At 39.3% G+C, this 20285-nt stretch overlaps 1 protein-coding gene across 5 annotated transcripts in view; it reads right to left on the minus strand.

Annotated features, from left to right (window-relative positions):
- Positions 1-20285, minus strand: part of nrg3b (neuregulin 3b) — a 251507-nt gene that overhangs the window by 75218 nt on the left and 156004 nt on the right. For all 5 annotated transcript variants that reach the window (XM_086064515.1, XM_086064514.1, XM_086064513.1 and 2 more), the window contains one exon: positions 5723-5858. In XM_086064515.1, coding sequence (XP_085920641.1) covers positions 5723-5858 — 136 coding nt within the window. The remainder of the gene's footprint in view (positions 1-5722; positions 5859-20285) is intronic.

The raw sequence follows: 20285 nt of genomic DNA on the forward strand, positions 1-20285 counted from the left end.
CAGCATGCATTTTAATTCAAAGTATACTTCTTTAAATGCGGAAGGAGGACAACGTTGCCTGGGGCGCATCATCAATAATGTCTAAGCCCAGCCAAGGTCATCCATGCGGAATGATCAATTGTGACACAATTATTTCCATAAGATATGATCATAGGCAAAAAAAAAAAGGGCCTGAGGAGTTAACTTTCCAGCTGCCACAATATCACCCGTGTCCAGCACACCTCACACGCCGCTCATCCATCATTTGTTTACAGCCACGATTAAAATCCAAATCCATCACCATTTCGGCGCTAACACGTGTTAGCGAAGGCAAAGCGCGCCATAAAAAGCCAGCACGGCCAGCCCGTAAAACAAACTATTGTCATTTTAATAAAAGGCCATAATTGGCCTTTTTCCATCCGTCTGATTTTTATGGCCCGCCTAGCTGGAAGTATGTGAACAAGCAGCACGCGTGCGAGCGTGAAGGTGAAGTCGCTTGCGGCTCTTCAGCTCGCGCTGGAGCACCTCCTCACTTGTCCACCAAAAAGGCTCAATACTATTTTTTTTTTTTTAAATCATTGGTCGACACATTATTTACGGATGAATTAATTTCCTCTTCACTCCTCCATTAAGAAAAAAATGGATGCACTGTATATCAATAGAAATAATTTGGGTCTGTCTGATTAATTAATTGGCTGATATTAGTGCTTTTAAAATTCAGTTGAACATTAACACATTACACCATGAGACAAAGATAATGACAAACACCACTCCCCTAAAGCAAAAAGAAATAGTAAAAAAAAAAAAAAGGAAGCCCTTTTTTCAGATTTTTCTCTCTGCTGTAACGTTTTGCTAAAGCTAAAGAATAAATTATTTTAAAACAGTCAAATATTCAGCTTGCAATTCAGGATTACATTAATGTAAGTGGTAAAGCAAAAAAAATTATATATTTTTTAAATAAATATAATTATGTGTATATATAATGTATAATAGTTATATAAAAGTAATTATAATAAATATAATGTTAACAATATTCCTCTAATTAATTAATTCATTCATTAATCAGCCAATTAATTGGTTATTGGAATATCCTTCCGCCAAATATTGGAATCTCCCCAAAAAATCCATGTGTCAGGCCTTATTAATAATTATTTAAATTAAATGAATTTTTATTTTATTTTTAATTTAATTCAATTAGACAATTAAAATAATAAAATTGAAATTTAATATAAATTTAATTGTAAAAAAATGTAATCAAATTGGAATTTTCAAATATTGGAATCTACATTGACCGAAAAAAAATCCATGTCAGGCCTTATTAATAAAGTGTATGGTACAGCTTTGATTATATTAGAATGTTGACAAATTCAATAACTGCAACAAAATGTGCATACTTAAAGATTTTTGTAATCCAGTAAAGTACATTTGTTAATAAGGACAGTTAAGTTGTATATAACTTTATTTAATTAATTTAAGTGCATTTTTAAAAAATTCTATTCCTTGTCATACGTTTTGACTGAATCATGAAGTAGTTCTTTTTATTATCCTGCAGTTTTGTTTGCATCTATGGAGGAGTGCTATGATATGATATGATATGATGCATTACAGTCCCTAAATGAATCATTTGTTGTTCATTTCTCATCACCTCCTGAGTCTTTATCTTGTCATCATCCTCATCATCAAAAGTACACACCTGCTCAATTGGCCAATTCTATAACAACAAGCAAGCATCCATCTCTCAACATGACAATATTGACATTTGCTGTCCAATACGCCAACTGACGCTGTGAAAGCATCTTCGATACACTTAGACAGTTACTAAATTATTCGGCCTGAGGTGTCCGTGTCAGTTGAAATGTAACCTGCGTGTGCTGAATAGCTTTTGGAGGCAGCCATCAAAAAGTGAAAAAGGCGCAATTGTATCAATTTCGAGAGCGGCCGTCAATAGCGCCGTGATTAGCCTCCAATCGGTCACGACTGACGCACTCAAGAAGCCGACTGCCAGGATGATGACGGCTGACGGTGAATAAATATTTCTTCTTCTGCCTCCACAATAATGGCAGAAGGGTTTTACCTTGAGATTTTGGTCACGCACGCATACAAGGCAAGGCAGAAGTTTCCTCTTGATTTGACTGACTAATTGATTGATTGACAAAATGAAGAACAAACAATACATTACTTATGTCATATTCATCATATGAATAAGTACAACTTTCTTAGTAATATTATAGTGTAACGATAATGCTAGAATGATTGTATTTTTACATTTATTTTTAATATCGATTATATGACTGTGTAATGTATAATTAGCATGAATACATTATTTTAGTGATTGTACTGTTAATCGTGAAATGTGCTAAACAGTAAAAAAAAAAGAAAAAAAAAAAAGAAGATGCTTAACCGTAATACTAGTCGTAGCCGTCGTCGTTTTGGAATTATTAAGGTTTTCCATTTGTTTGTGCTCTGGAAATATTTTTTTATCTACTTTTTTAAAAATGTTTCTCCAATTTGAATTTGAAATGTGGGAGCATTGTTGTCAGTAGTTTATAGAATAAAGCAAACATGTTCATTTTACTCCAACATACACTTATGAAAAGCAAAATCAGAAAAACTGATAAAAAAAAAAGTATAAATAAAAAAAGTTGTCTCCTAAAATTCAGAATCAGAATAGCTTTTTTGTCATCGTACCACAAGGTGCAATGAAAATTGATTACAATTACAAGCCATCCAACCAACAGAGGGAAATAGAACAGGAAGCCTGACGGGCCGCCAAACGGTGCCTGGCTTCTCAGATGAAAAAAGGAAAAACATAAGGAAGGGGGCAGGGGGGAAACTGACAAATACAATTTATAATACGATGACTAAATATACATGTTGTAAAAAAGTTTTGACAAGTTGTCCGCAACTTGCTATGAAAGCTTTTGTTAGCCAGCTGTCACCGCTCAACATCCCTGAATTTGATGGCGCGTAATTACCGCGTTTGACAGCAGACGCCACTGTTCCATCCTGATAAAGGTTACACTCGGCTTCTTTAAACAGCAATACGGCTCCTTTTCGGCCGTTTGCGCTTCCAACGAGTAAAACGGCCGATGTCGAGATAGCCTAGTTATGTTGCCATCCTTCCGGTTCCTGTTTTAGGTGGGAAGGCGCCGCGGTAAAGAGTACGGGGGAGCCAGCCGTGGCGCTCATGCGGGAGGAGGTCTTAAAGCAAATTTACATGTTTATTTTGGGAGCCTTATTAGCATAGGCAAACATGAACATCCTGCGCTAAGGAAGGAAGGAAGAAGAGAGCAAGAAAGAGATTTTTCATTTCATCAAGTATTCGTCATTGATTCAAGTTCCAAAACGGAGCTCTCAATCGATGACTGCGGCGCCATGATTGTTTCGACACATGCTTTCTTGTTTAATGACGTATATATCAAGAAATATGAAATCAATTGAAATGTCGTTAAGCCATTCCAGGCCCCCTAAAAAAAAAGGCCCATTTTTTTGTTTTTCCTTTTCAATGAAGAAAAATCTCACTAAATTGTATAGAGCATACAGAAAGCTTTGATGCACTTGAAAAGGTCGTTTAAAGCAATGGTAGTTACCACAAAAAATGGCCAGCAGGTGGCAGCAGAGTATAAGAGCGCAACCAGGGCCATGTTTTTATATATAGCAATAGAACAGAATATTCTGTGGACCTAGCAAAATCAGTCAAAATCCCGTAAAATAGCGAAGGGGGTTGCTTGAGTGAAAATGGCTGGGAGTGAATGAGTTAAGTGGGCGTGGCCAAGTGAGTGACATTATGAGCTGTAGTGGCACAGTTATTTTGTTAGCGTCACCTACGTGCTCCTTGTGAGTTTTTTCATTTTGTATTTGTATGTTTGAAAGTGCATCGGAGACTGCGGTTCTCCTTGCCCACATGCGAGGGCATTACATCAAATACTCCATTTTCGAACTTCACTCAAGCGACATTGTATCTGAAGCTACACTCATTCCTTTTTTTCACAAAAGAATATTGATCAATCCCTTTCCTATTCGCGTCAGTGTGAGCTGTACTATTCCAGTTGACCTTGAGTGATTGGTCGCCGGTAAATTGATGCACAAATAAATAATGATCCTTTCAAAAATATCAAATAATTACGGCGTGATATGTTCAAGCCAAGGTTATTACAGCTAACAAAAACAAATTCAATAACTAAGATGAAATAAAATAAAATTGAAAATGCTTTTAGAAAAATAAAAAGTAACTGAAACTACTAGTACTAAAAAAAACTAATACTAAACTATAATGAAACAGTTTTGAGAGAAAAAAGAAGAAGAAACCTAACAACTCAATCTAAAAATTCAGCCTAACTTAAATTTAGAAAAGCAAAAATCAAAGCAATATTTTCCTAACAACAGTTAGTTATGAGGTTTTCCCATACATTTTATTCTTTCGACTTTGGGCCCTTTAAGCCCACGTGGGTGTGCTTTAATGAGATTTGTCGCCTTCTGCTGCTGTTCAGTAGACTTCTTGCCTCCTTAAATTTCTCATCATGTATTTTTTCAAGTGATGCATTTTTAAAGGCTTGTTTGCGTAATGGAACGCGCTGGCGAATTGGGCCGCGAGGGGGGGGGGGTGGTTGGGGGTTCGGAAGAACAGAAGTGAGGAGAAATGTGGATGGTCCAAAGTAACAACTTGTATCTGAAAATGTCTCATTTTCAACTTGCCCATTTAAATGCAATAAAAATCAAACGTTGAACTTGTGGAGACAAGAATGACAGGAGTTAATTTGTGCTATTACTCTTATAGATACTTCCTTCAGCTGCTAAAACACTTTCAATCTTTCAAGTATTTCTGACAACTACTCACCATGTTGGCCCGCCGTGTTTATTCGGTTTAATCCATCCAACTAAAAGTAAAAACTTTGGTGTATAATAAAAGGATTTACTTCTCATTATGCTGTTAAAAATGCACAAATAGTACACAATAAATTCTATAGAGTATATTTGACTCTCTTTAGCGTTGGACCAAAGTAATATTTACACTTGGAAGAGAGTAAAATAATGAATTGGAAAAAATAGAAGTCACTCAAGGGTTGAGGAATGAACTTATGACCTTCAGCTTGGGAGAGAGCCGATATACTCCCTGAGCCACGTAGCTCCTGCTGTGTGTTAGTAAATTGCTCATCTCAGCTGGAATCTTCCTAACTTCAAGACCAAAAACTATTCCCCAAGAAAAAAAACTTGGGAGATAAGCAAACAGTAGGAGGGGCATAGCTTAGGTGGTGGTGTGGCCGTCTTCCAAGATGAAGGTCGTGAGTTCATTTCTCAACCCTTGAGTGACTTTTATATATGTTTTCAATTCTTTATTTTACTCTGTGTAAATATTAGCCTACTCTAAAACTGAGTCTATTTGGTCCCACTCAAAATAGAGTCCAATTTACTCTACAGAACTTACTGTGTATGTTTTTGTACTATGTATGTAGACATTTGTGCAAAATCTACCACAACCCGTAATCTTATCAGTCCCCAAATTTCCCTCCCCATTTCCCTCCATTTGTGCGAACGGAACGGCCGGAAACATTTCTAGGCAGAAGCATTATTTGTTTGTGTGGATCAGCAACTGAGCAGAAGCTAATGCGGCCAAAGCATCTCTGATCCCTCAGTTAGTGGTTGAGGCGATTATGGACCGAGTGTGCTCTGTTTGCATGTGTATGTGCTCTGATTTCAGCCAGTTAACTCAAGGAAGCAGAAAAAAAAAAACACGAGCGCTCACCTGCAGTGCCGATGGACCCCGGCCACAGTTTCGATGATGGAGCACTCGCCCTCGTTGAGGCAAAAGGCCAAGTCCTTATCTTCTACACAAGGCTTGAAAACCTCTGACCGCAGGCTGGGCTGTGTTGGGGCCATCGCTGAAGGAAACACAAAAGGAAAATGTCGAATTGAGTACGACATATGCAAAGGATGATATCATCAGTATGCGGACTTTGAGCATATTGGATTATTTTTTTCCCCGAGGTTGGGTTAGAATGTTAACATTGCAGTATGGATGGCTGCATGAAAAAAAGTAAGCGCAAAGTGTCTTTGACCTTTCTTTAGTTTACTCCTTAGTGTTGGACAGAGCAAGAGATTTGTTGCTCGATCTCACGGGCTGAAAAGCTGAGCGCTGGTAAACAAGTTTTGCAATGAGCGGTCTTTCGCCTAAAAGCCTTGAAAACAAATCAACAAGGTCTTTAAAGACAGGATAAGACCGGGATGGTGTGATCCTACTTGTCAATGCAGCCTCGCTCACTTTCACACACAAGGTTGGTTTTGTTTGGTCAAAATCAGGTTGATGGGTTCCTTTTCACACGCTAAAAAATACACAACTGAGTTTGGTTACATCCAGTAAATCGAAATGCACCAAGGGGCGAATGAACTGGAGTTTTAAAGGGTGTTAGTAGTGTGAAAGTGCCCTAATAAAACAGAACATCAAATGTGTAAATTCATGCTGCAGCTTCCAGATGAGGCAATCGTGGAATAGAAGGGGCCCTAGGATGGTACCTTGAGGAATGCCATGATGGAAAGTATGACCTTTAGAATGAAATGTTTCAGGTGAAGTACCGGTAATTATGGAATAGAAGGGGCCCTAGGATGGCACCTTGAGGAATGCCATGAGGCAACATATGACCTTTAGAATGTAATGTTCCAGGTGAGGCAATCGTGGAATAGAAGGGGCCCTAGGATGGTACCTTGAGGAATGCCATGATGGAAAGTATGACCTTTAGAATGAAATGTTTCAGGTGAAGTACCGGTAATTATGGAATAGAAGGGGCCCTAGGATGGTACCTTGAGGAATGCCATGACGGAAATTATGACCTTAAGAATGAAATGTTCCAGTTGGAGTAATCGTGGGTTCTAAGATGGCACCTTGTGGAATGCTATGAGGGAAAATATGACCTTGAGAATGAAATGTTTCAGGTGAAGTACCAGTAATCATGGAATCGAAGGGGCCCTAGGATGGTACCTTGAGGAATGCCATGACGGAAATTATGACCTTAAGAATGAAATGTTCCAGTTGGAGTAATCGTGGGTTCTAAGATGGCACCTTGTGGAATGCTATGAGGGAAAATATGACCTTGAGAATGAAATGTTTCAGGTGAAGTACCAGTAATCATAGAATCGAAGGGGCCCTAGGATGGTACCTTGAGGAATGCCATGAGGCAAAATATGACCATTAGGAGGAAATGTATTCAGGGTGGCTATGAAAAGTCTACACACCCCTATACAAATACATTTTGATGATATAATTTTTTTTTATCAAGATGAATTATTCAAAAACTTTCTTTCCATCATTAATGCACAAGTGTGCAGACCCCTTTGAGCCAAACAGCCCAAAAGTTATACTCGGCCATGATTCCAAAGCAAACGACAATTTTAACTGTTCATAATACTTTTATGAAATCAAAAGATAAATAATTCTACTAATATATATTTTTTTTAAACAGAAAATTCTCAAACATGACAAATTATTACCGTAAATGACCATTTCTGTAATTGTAATGGTTTGAAGACAATGAAATAGCATTTCATTTCCTGATGCTAAAATCCAACAATAATACCATCATTCAAAGGGAATAAAACGATACAATGTTAGTAAATATTTACAACATTAAACATACTTTACGCAAGCTGGATTTATATCCACACGACCGCAACAGAAATAAATCACAAAGAGAAGCAGGCAATATGTTAAGATTACATTCCATAAAGAACCCAGCGATGGGCCTTATGATGTGCACTTAATTCCCTCCGCTCGTCTGACCCTGAGCGGCCCTTACAACATCAAGAGCCTGGCTGCCATCCTTCAGCACTGCAATGCAGAGAGCTCCACCCAGTGATATATGCACAGCTGTCAAGCAAGCTGTCGTGGCGACACACCAGTAATGGGAGCTAGCAAGCGCAAGCGACATGCTAGCGCACGCCGACCCACAAACACAGAAACGACTTTCGCTCCATCATGTAATCGTCGAGCGCTGCAAATGGGATTCACTGGTATTACGCTCAATACCTTAGCCATCACAATTGGATTACGCATCATTCTCCTTTTCATCCATTTACATTACTCGTGCGAGCGCAGTTCGGAAAATCCCAGCCGCCGATATTTTCCTAATTGCCATTCTGAGCCCGCGCCGATCATCTGGCAGACATTTGACGGCCATGCTGCCTTGCATGCCGCGCGTCTGTTGGCCGGTGTCCGCCTCTCGACAGATGCTCTCGCCAACGATCACTCGTGGCGAAATAAAAACACCGTAATCTGTTTGTTGTGCCCCAGTGTCTCGTTCAATCTGTGTTTTGTTTATGGCCATTGATCGATCAATCTGGGGCTCATGATGTAAGGCCCAAGAGATGATGAGAGATCAGATGGAACACAAAAAAGAGAAATGAGTTGCTCTCGGGACCAAAAACTGCTGGGTGAGCGTGAGCGGGACTGTCTAAATCACTTTGTGGTGCCAATGTGTAACATGCAAATATAAAATGATGCATGTGGAAAGATTTCCTGGCAAACATAACAGGTCCCCCTTAATGTGATCCAATACAAGGGCTCCTTTTACTAACTAGTTTAGTATTGCTTAAGGTGACACTTCAAAAAGTTTTTTTTTTTCTTCCTGTGGTTACAGTTTGCTAAATAAAAGGTTTTACCGCAAATTTAATGGAAAAGAGAACCGAGGATGGCACTCTAGGGGCCACCATTTGTGCTTCGGGCAGAAGAAGAGGAATATCAACCTTTAGCCGCTAAAAATTGTGAGCCACCATACAAAAAGCAGCAGAGGACCAAATATGTTTATTATGGCGGATGTAGTTTAAAAGACTATATTATAGTGACAGGAGTTTCTAATATTTTTTATTGCCTAAAAAGTCAAATGTTTTACATCTAAACATGCCCAAATATAAAACCCTGAGGGACCTGCTGGACACTTTTTTCTACTATTCTAAATTCTGAAGCATTAAGAGAATTGAAGGGGCCCTTGAATGGAACCCTGAGGGACGCCATTAGTGATTAGTAGCAGGAGAACCTGAAAATGGTAAAGTTCTGTGCAGAAGCCAATAAAAGCCGTTTTACATGACTCCGTTACTTTGGTGACCTAATTTAGGAATCAAAATATTAAACAGCTCCCAGTTTGATGCACTGCAGTTAAACAGCAAACTAATTTGATACCTACATTAGATTACCTCATGTTCTGGCTACTGAGCATGAGACAAAAAAAAAAGTCTCTAATCCAGAACTAGACAAATTTCACCAATTCCCACAGGACTCCATTTAAAACGTTTTCTATTCCAAGATGCAACTTTAAAAATAGAAAATAGAACACAACGTTCTGCCGCGCGGCATGCGAGTCCCCGGCAATAATTGTCACGGCGTTTTGAGTCTCTCTCAGCTTTTATCTCAACAGCGGCAGCAGTGACCACATTAGGTATGCAAAAAAAACAGCCCCCTTTGGTGCATGCTATGTTAGGTCAGTGATTTTAAGAGAAGCGCACAAAGAGAGATTTTTCTAGCCTTAAAGAATGTTGATTTCATATTGTGTTGTCTGATACATTGAAATTGGAAAAGTCAAGGCCAAGCAGACACAGCTTTTTTTTCTTAACACGATTTTCCTGTCAAAACTTTAATTCTCCTAGTTGTCGGTCCCTATTGGAATCGTCACATATGGTAGCAAGGCAGGAAGTGAGCAACTCAAGGTTGCAGGGGTACCAGTGACACAGCACTTTGGGAATTGATGATGATGTATGATGTCGCATCCAAAAAAAAAGAAAAAAAAATCTGTCTGGACTTGAAGGCACATTTTGGCAGCAGCTTTTTTGAACGTCTTCAGCCAGAGGGAGCGAGGCTGTCAGGTCAGCCTTAAATTCAACATATGATGGCATATTCTTCCCGAGGAGCTGATCAATCAAACGTGCTGTGGTTTCTAAGCGAGAACACAAACCTGGACACCATTAATTATTTCACCAAGACTGTCTAGTATGGGAGTCCTCCCCCTCCCCCCCATTATATATAAAATAAAAAGGACATCTGAAATGGACAGCCTGTACTGCAATCTGAAATCCTATTTTTGGGGTTGTTGACGCTACGGAGAAACAAGCGATGTTTAGATATGGCCTTGATAAATAATGGCTGCCAATTCCGTATGTGTTTGCATTTCATCAAGCTGACAAGTAAGAAAATGTTACCATGCCACGGGGAGCTTATTTATAACCCGCTGAGCTAAGACATGAGAAACATATCCAAGCTAAATGGTACTCTGTCAAGTATCTAACTGCCCCAAAGGTCGGGTATCGATACACAGGCATCAAATATCCATATCGCAATGTGTCGTATGGTTGGTCTGTTACAATACGTGATTATATACCGGCATCACATATCGATATTGGAATGCATCGTACGTACATCAATTATCAACCGTCGTTGCATCATTACAATCCAGCACCAGAGATGGCAAATCCAGGTCCAGAAAGTAAAAACCCTGCCACGGTTTGGCTTTAGCCCCAGGTGCAAGCTAGCGATCTCCCATGGTGCTTGTTTACCTTTTAGTGAGCTAGCTTAGCTAGCATCAGAGGCTAAAGCCAAACGGTGGAAGAGTGTTTACTTTCTGGACCTATATTTTGCCACCTCTGTCCAGCACCGACACACCTATTTACCTTTTAGTGCTAACTAGCTAGCTCCCTAGCTAGCTCCCATGGTGCTTGTTTACCTTTTAGTGAGCTAGCTTAGCTAGCATCAGGGGCTAAAGCCAAACTGTGGCAGAGTTTTTACTTTCTGGACCTGGATTTGCCACCTGTCCAGCACCGACACACCTGCATTAAATATCAATATTGCAATGTACTGTATTATATCATTCAGATGGTGTATTGTTCGAGCATATCAATATTAAGAGTGGTTTTCACAGTTATTGCCTAAATACTGCCTGTACAGTCAGTAATGATGTTTTAATTCATTTCTTTCCTATGGGCAAAATTACAACTCTCAGAGATTCCACTATATTTAAAAGTGTCTCTTTATAGCTCCATCTTTTCAGCTTTCTTACAGTAGTTACAATCCAACTGAAGTGCGGCGACAAATTAGAAGTGACAAACAAGTACAGTATTGAGTTCACTTAATGATCCTGAATTAAAATTAACTCCCTGCCTGGCGCACAGGCTTGGAGCAAAAGTCTATATGGATGAAAACGCCCTCACAAGAGGCAACTGCGGCGGCAGCTCCGATTCATCCTGGACTCTTTGAAATCACTTTCACGTCTCCCACTTTTCAGAGACGCCGCGATGAGAATCGTTGATTCGCCCGGGCAACTTTCAAGGAAATGCGCTGGATGGTTGGGGATCACAGATGATGATGCTGTGATCTGGGGAGAATTCTGAGACCAGAGATCCTTTGCCCGTATCGCTGTGGCTTTCTAATGATGCGCCACTCACGTATTTATTATTACATCATCTCCTGTAGGTGATATTAAAAGTGCGGCAGCTACAGTGTACTTGCCACTAAATGACCAAAAAAAAAGGCAGCGAAAAATGTGCACGTCTCAGCATTAATAATTCAGGAGGCAATAAATATCAACACATCCCTAGACTTTTCAATTTCATATGTTTGATACTTAACATTTATTTATTCATTATATTTGCAAAACTTTTACCTCCTTACTTTTGGAACTTCTGAGCATTCCAACCCATGTCCTATGATCTTAAGACTCTTGTCTAATAGTCTCACAATGGGAATGTCAGTTTGATTTAAAAGATGTTTTAAGTTTTACTTCCTTGACCTGGTTTTCCCATCTCTGCTTGAAGGTATACCACATTTACAGTATTGACAATGTCATTCCTAATTATGTATAATGACTCTTGAACTGAGCCATACATTGTTGAATCGAATCACCATCCCACTGAAACGAACCGAACTGAAACGTTCCACTTTAAAATCGAACCGTCCTTGAATCGTACCGCACCTCACGTATATCGAGATACGGATGGAATCATATTTCATTAGAAAGAGGCACACCCTTAATATATATACGGGGGGTGCAAAAGTACGTATACAGTAGCGTCACATTTGTGAAAATATAAAAACATTTTTTTACTCTCTTATTCCGCTGTTTTTCGTCCTTCAACTGCTTCAACAATTCTCGACCAATTCAAACCATTCCAACTTCTACATGTTCCAAAAATTCACACTTCTTTAGCTATTACTTTTATCATTCTAAACATTTACAATTTTCCCACAATTCAACATTTTTCACCCCAAAAATCCCCATTCATTTTTTAATTAGACATTCAACTATTCACTCCCATTTGAAATAAAAAAAAAAATTCAACTCATTCAATTAACCTTGAGCTCAATGGTCAACACAGTTCCAATTCTCATATAGCAAAAACTCCACATTTTTCACCAACATTTCTTACGGTTAGTAGTACGGGTTGGGTACTCGTCACTCATTTCGATTGAAGGATTCGGAAAATAATATTGCTTTACTTTTACCGTATATATACAGCACAAGTAAAGCAATGTCCTCACTCCCTCCTCAGGAAGCCTTGTGGAAAAGACAATCTCAAGGTTACTCCCCGCCCTCAGCACGTGAATGCCCGGAGATTCTCGGCACGGGCAAACACATGAGACGATTCCATTTACAATTGGAGCATTTTCCCTCCACGGCTTCCTTCTAATGCGCTCATTAGTCTTGTTGTGCAGGGCTCTTACTGTCCCTGGAGACAGCAGCGCTTGTTGGGAGAGCACTGCCAGTGTTGACAGCAGAACACACCAAAGGCCCTTTTCAACATGGACGAAAAGAGAGAGACGGAGATGGAGAGAAGCCGCTGATAGTTTACCCAGCATGCACCGCTGCCTTGTGGGCAGGCTCAGAATCACAGATGTGTTTGGAGCTGCGAGGATGGACATCACATTGTTAGTGAGCATGTTCAGAGTTATCTGGAAAAATGCTTGAGAACTGACAGGACTACTTTTTTCGACCACTCTCTTCTGCAGAAGCAGCAGAAATACGGGAATATAAAGCAATCGGAAAGTGCAAACTCAGGCCAGTAGGAGAAATAGAAATCTGAAGCAATCCTCGTCCTGCAGCTTAGTAATTATTATGGCAAGTATGCAATTTTTTCCCCCTTTTAGAAATAATACGAACACAATCTTATTTTGGACCTTGGAACATTTTCTACCCTCAAATAAATGAGTAACAATCATGGTTAAAAAAAACGTAGTCATTAAACTAAATCATCTTAGCTCTTTCATTCTTTTACTTCTATAATTGATTTCTTTATGTATTACTGTATTTGAACAATTTGGTCAATTTAGTATCATTAAAATAAAACTATGCGAAAACATTAGGGAAACATGCACAGTCTTATAAGATGCATAAAAAATGGCTTCATAAAGATAATGCTCAGTTTTTATCAGAATAAAAATATACGTGTATTACGAGCTCAACACTTTTTAAACAGACTCTTTCAAACATCGACATCTTTTTTTTAATCCATTTATATTTTGGTGCCATTATTTTTAGAGGTCGACCAATGTGGATTTTTTTTCGGCCGATTTTCTGATATTTGGCACAAAAAAAATTCCGATAACAGGTTATTCGGCCGATTAATTTAAAAAACATCTCATGAATAATATAACTATTTGGGAGGAATTACAGACTCAACATTTGACTGCTTTACAGTACTTTGTCTTTTAGTGTTTGTTTAACTTTTTTTTTTTTCATTATTTGAATGTCATAATCATTTGAGTGGGGGTTTTAGGCTTCTTTTTTTTTTAAGCGCCAATATCAGCCAATTAAATCAGCCAGCCAATTAATCAGTTGGGCCCTATTTTTTTTTAAGCATTATCTAAACGTGGAATCCCATAAAAGTGATTCATCCAACTATACAGCTTCTTGTTTACAACTTTCTTTTTCATTTGTTCTCCAAGCGCCATAAACAGTTGATGATTTTTTTTTTTTTACACTGAAAAACTCACATTGATTGATTACTTTGATAGATAAAAGGTGGGCAACAAAAAGAGGAGGCAATATAGCTCCGAGCCAGCATTATTGGATGCTTGGAGGCAGCCAAACACAATGCTCATTATGTATGAACATGCACTCAAAACAATGCATGCGGTGAAGTATCAATATACAAAGCCTTGGAGGGCTCCGCTGGTACCAAGGTGCTTATATTTGTATGTGAAAATGAGAAAGCAAAGGCAGATGTTGCATTAAACAGACAATGTAACCCCCATTTTCCTTGTATAAGCTCCCAGTGATGCTTTTATGGCTGAGTCACAGTTGAAGTAGTCATTAGCACGTAGCGTCGTTATTAGATGGACTCCCAAGTGTTTCCTGATGATCCGAAGCAGGTTAATAAAGCCCAGCCCACGAGAAGCCAAACGTGCAATAAAAGCTCAAGGGAACCGTTCGCACCCATCATCCCATTCACGTTCGTAATTAGCTGCTGACCTCTTGTGTCAGACGCATCTTCATTAAAAAGTTCACACGGCTCCCGTGCACGAGTAGCGGGAATTTCTATTCAGAGGACGTTCACAACAACTTTCACAAAAACCTTGAAGCGTCAGTTAGATAGTTAGTTAGTTAGTTAGTAATACTACCATTCGTTCAAGTAAAAATAAACAACGGTGATTAAGTTTGGGTTTGCATCTTATGGCTGGTGCTATAAGATGTGACAACAAAAATGTAAGGAAAAGCCTACTAGAACATCTGAACTTTATTTGGTGTTACTCTGAAGCACATTAAATGGCGACGGGTGCTCCTACTTAATATCAATTGGAATGTGATAGTTTAGTCCTTAACAGCAACATTCCCAGTTTGTAACTATGTAACTGTAACTAAGTCAGTAACTGTAACTAGGAGGAACTAACTGTAACTAAGTAATGAATGTAACTGCAACTAGGGAACTGTAACTATGTAACTTTAACTAAGTAATAAGCAGCCAAAGCAAAGTAACGAGCAAAAAAGGGTCAGAAAAAGCCTACTAAAACAGCTGAACTTTATTCTGTGTTAATCAGCATCCCTTTTTATTTTAAATGTGATTGGTTCATTCTGAGCACAGCCACAAGTAAGTAAATCTAAGTCAGTACAAACAAAGTCACTCCAGGAAAGTAGCAAAAACTTTATCTGGGGTTAATCAGAGGCACTTAAAAAATAATAATAATAATTTGAGTGTTAAAGGTTAATTTTGAACACAGGAACATTCCCAGATAGAGGGTGTGCACACTTATGCAACCCAAACATCTATTCTATTTTTAGGGCATATCGTAGATTATGATATTGGTTAAATACTTTTAAAATGAATTATTTTATCTCATTTTTAATATCACAAAACCTGGCATTTGAACAGGGGTGTGTAGACTTTTTCTACCCTACCTACTTGCGCTAACCCTCGTAAATCAAGGCTGATGCGTTCACCGATTTAGCACGCGTATACGTTTTTGTGTGAGCGCAGTCGGAGATGCCGTTAGGAATTGTCAATATAACACAAAAGTGATATTATGAGATGCTAATTTGCCTAGCGTTCTGCTACTAGCGCCGATATGGAAATCAACCGCCGCGTACTCACTGACGGCGCCTTAATTAAGTTAATGTGCCACCAGGAGGGATAAATGCTGCGTCTCACGTGAGACAAACAATTGAGTCCTTTTTTTTTTTTTGCTGATACATTAGTACGCTTTTGGACATTAGCTACGACACTTGGGGGTTAATGCTAAGCGCCAAGCATTACTTTAATGCCATTATCTCCGTTACTTACCGCAAACGACCGACAAGCACCGGAGGAATAAATTCAAATTTTTGCAAGTTAATATTTCAAGAGAGGAGGTTGCTTTTAGTGCTATCGTCCCAGTTGCAATATGAAATATATATTGATTTGAAATAGTTTTGCTTGCAAAAACAGCAGCTGCCGCGTGCCGGAATGGTTACGTACTCATCATAAGTTTAGATTTGTTTCTCTCCCAGCAATATCAAACAAGCTGTGGTCATTAATGACCTACATTTTGAAAAGTAATAGTAGTTACTTTACTGATTACTTAAGTAGTAAGTAAAAAACCTGCCGCAGTTTGGCGTTAGCCTCAGGTGCTAGTTAGCTAGCTCCAATGGTGCTTGTTTACCTTTTAGTGCTAGCTGGCTAGCTCCCTAGCTAGCTCCCATGGTGCTTGTTTACCTTTTACCGTTTAGGTAGCTAGCTAGCTAGCTAGCAGCAGGTGCTAAAGCCAAACTGAAGTGTGCACAATGATGAGGAAAATTTCCAATTCAAGTCATAATAAGTCAAACGTTTTTACGTTTTTAATCCGTTTTAAAGCATTGGCAGCTGAAAGTCTTCACAGAGGAAAAAGGGAATTCATGGAAATACCGCATGTCTGAATATTCAGTGATGTTTTATGTAACTGCATGCACAAGTAATCAGATGGGGGGGGGGGAGTCATGAAATTATGAGAAACCTAATTTTCCTGCAATTGCGGGCAGCAAACAGAAGTCATCATTGCTTAGCGATGCAAATTAGTTGCCAAATAAAGATAAAAAAGAGGACGTGAATCGGGATTGCGTAACCGTCTGAAAGTTGACATCAGGTATCGAAATGGCAGTCAACGTCAGTCTGCAACGTGATACGATGACGTTCAAATCATTCAATCAATGGGCTGGATGAATGAATGAATGAATGAAATTATGGATGGTGGATAGAAAGATGGTTGAATCGAAGGATGAAATATGTTATGGGTAGATTGCAACGCATGTATATAAATCATAAACATAAGTATTATATAATATTATATATAAATAAATCACCCCTCCATCCCTAAGAATGAATGAATGAAATACTCTTGAGCTGGTGCTTTTGTCTCACCTTTTTAAACATACATCATCTCTTATTATGATGAATGAATGAATACCCGAGCTGGTGCTTGTGTCAATTTTAAGAAATAAATCCTGCTTCTTTCCCTAAAATGAATGAATGAATGAATGAAATACCCAAGTTGGCACTTTTATCTCTTTTTAGAAATACATACCCCCTCTTTCTCTAAGATGAATGAATGAACGAACGAACGAAATACCCAATCTGGTACATTTATCTCTCTTTTTTTTTTAAATATATCCTCCCCTCTCCCTAAGATGAATGAATGAATTAATTAATTAATTAAATATCCAAGTTGGTACTTTTATATCTTTTTAAAGATACATCCTCCCTCTTTCCCTAAGATGGATGAATGAATGAATGAAATACCTAACATGGTGTTTTCTCACATTTTAGAAATGTATCCTTCCTCTCTCCCCAAGATGAATGTATGAATGAATTAAATGCCCAATTTGGTACTTGAATCTCTCTTTTTTTTAAATATATCCTTCCTCTCTTCCTAAGATGAATGAATGAATTAATAAATAAATGAATGAATGAATAAATGAATACATGAATGAAATACCAATGCTGGTGTTTCTATCTCACATTTTAGAAATATATCCTCCCTCTCTCCCTAAGATGAATGAATGAATGAATGAATGAATAAATGAATACATTAATGAAATACCAATGCTGGTGTTTCTATCTCACATTTTAGAAATATATCCTCCCTCTCTCCCTAAGATGAATGAATGAATGGATGAATGAATGAATGGATTAAATACCCAAACTGGTGTTTTTATCTCACATTTTAGAAATAGATCCTCTCTCCCTCCCTAAAATGAATGAATGAATGAATGAATGAATGAATGACTGACTGCCTGGAGCTGGTTGCTTCCATCCCACTTTTGAGAAAAACTTCACTTTTCTCTCTTTGAACGAGTGAAAGCCGCTCGAGCTGGTGCCGTCGTCTCACTTTTTAGGAATAAATCCTCTCTCCATCTATCTGGAGGCATGTAATTATTCACCCTTGAGAGGAAGCGCGGCGGTGGCTCAGCGCGAGACAGGAAAGACACAAGACTCCGGAATGGGATTTTTCCGATATTTGATAGGCAGGACGCTCACCAACCCTCTTTTTCCCGCCTCTCTCTTTTTGTTTCCCCCCCCTATCCGTGTCTTGCGGGACCGCCACAATGCCGCAGCGACATTCATGAGAGGCAGCAAGCGGGGAGTTAAACGACCCCGCAAAACGTGGACCACAGAGTCGCTTCCTGTCGGCGCGCTTGATTAAAATTCCGAGGCGCGAGAATATGGGGCGTGATGTACGACGAGCAGGTGGTGGCGGTTTTTAATATGCATGAGTGCACGGGCTCCTGCATCTGCAGACTGGCAGTCACTGAGCTTGTCTGTCCACTCTCTTGGCAGCTCTCTGGGCACATGGGGAGGGGGGGGGTGGGGGCAGGGGGCGGGGGGAATCGGGTGAGGTGCGGGCACACATCAGCACAGCACGAGGGGTGGGCGGTTTGATGAAATGCACTCGGAAGATCAGCAGAGTGAAGCCTGGCTTTGCTTTTTTTAAAGTTTTTTTTTTTTTTTACTGCCTCACGTCTACTTAAAGCAGCCAAGATGAAGGGAGAAGGCGGCCATTTGCAACTGTATATTTGATTGATTTGACACAAACAGACACACGTCCAAATAGGCTTTGGAAAATGTGACTAAACCCTCGCAGGACTACTTCCGTTCAACACTTGCACACAATTTCAATCTTTTGCTCCCGAGTGGCACAATTGGGCTACGCATCATGGCAGCGTAACGGGTTAGTGTGGGGGGGGGGGGGGGGGGCATGAAATAGGATATCCTCAGATGGGAATCAGAAATAGGCTAAGATAAGAATAGGATGCTTGCCAGCGCGACTGCGGCATAAACAGACAAATCTGATCTGCCCCATCAACGTGAGCCTGATTTCACTCTTGAATGGTGACTTAAAAACACACGTACGAGTGCAAATAATGCAAAGTTAGACGCTAATGCATACAGATGACAGAGGAAAGTCAACCAAGAGAGAGGACAACATTGCTAGTGTAAAGCTGGAGCTTTAGTAGCGTAAACAGAGGTGGCAAATCCAGGTCCATAAAGTAAAAACCCTGCCACAGTTTGGTTTTTGCCATCGATGCTAGCTAGCTAGCTAGCTAGCTAGCTAGGGAGCACCTGGGGCTAAAGCCAAACGGCAACTGGGTTTTTACTTTCCGGACCTGGATTTGCCACCTCTGAGCATGAAATTAGCATTTTGGCTAACCAGTTAGCAGTACAATCCCTTGAAGCAGGCAAGTGGTTGTTGATTTCTGATGTCTATGGAGCAGACCGTATAGCTTTTATCCAGCCCGTGTTTATCTAGATTAGTTTTGGAAAAAACAAAAAAACAAAAAAAAATTGACTGTCATTTTTTTATATAATTTAAATTTTTTTGGAGATCTTAAGTAAATTAAAGTCCATAATAAGCTGTAGCTGTATAATCAAGTTGCACACTTTTTTCACAGTGGGTGTACTCACTTTTGTTGCCAGGGGTTTGGCTATTAATGACTGTATTTTGATTATATATCCAGTATCGTTAGTTGACGAACATTCGGAATGCACTGGGCCGATTATCGGTGCCGATATTCAGCATTTTTGACAAATAAAGGTATCGGCCTTTCAAAAAAATATATATTTAAAACTGTGTTAACCTCAGGGACGTGTTTATTTAAATTTAATGTCAGTAAACTTTAAATGAGATTTTGCTGACCTTGGGAACTCTCTGCACCTTTTGTCTATTTAAAAAAAAAAAAAGTAAAATATGTTTCGCAGTTTAACATTTTAATTATTTTGGAAAAATATTTAATTGTCATTTATTTTTCTAAGACATACTGACGACCGTGGGAGCTCAATAGACTTTTTGTTAGACTTTTAAAACAAAGATGTCTATTATAATAGTAATAGATTTTTTTTTTAAAGAAGAAAAAAAAAACATGGCAATTTGCACGAAAATACGCATCAAGACATTTTGTCAAAGTTATATGATTACATTGTAAGATTGATATCCAGCAGGATAACTCGGAAATACCACTTTTGGGTTCAGATCCAATCATTTGACACAACAGAATCATCCAGGATAATTTTTCTTTTTCGTTTTTTTGGCCTCCATTAATTGGTCTCTAAAGGTCAATGTAGCCCTGCCACCAAGAAATCTAAGGTCATCGATTGACGTTGGCGCTATTATAGCCCAATTCTTCCATGCGGCTGGATTACAGGCTTGGCCCGCATCCGCTTGGTGTTTTGCTGCCGAGAGCCGGCGGGGATTCTGCGGCTGGCTGGCTAACGGCGCACTGCAATTTTTATGTCAACTTGGCCTCATGTGGCACCTCCTGTTTGTTTTCCACACAGGTCGGCGGAGGCGGCGAGGTACACGCCCACTTGAGTGTTGTTTAATTGCCCGCGCC

The sequence above is a fragment of the Leptonotus elevatus genome, chromosome 20 (assembly GCF_054856555.1).
Source record: "Leptonotus elevatus isolate MCC_2025b chromosome 20, RoL_Lele_1.0, whole genome shotgun sequence".
NCBI lineage: Eukaryota > Metazoa > Chordata > Actinopteri > Syngnathiformes > Syngnathidae > Leptonotus > Leptonotus elevatus.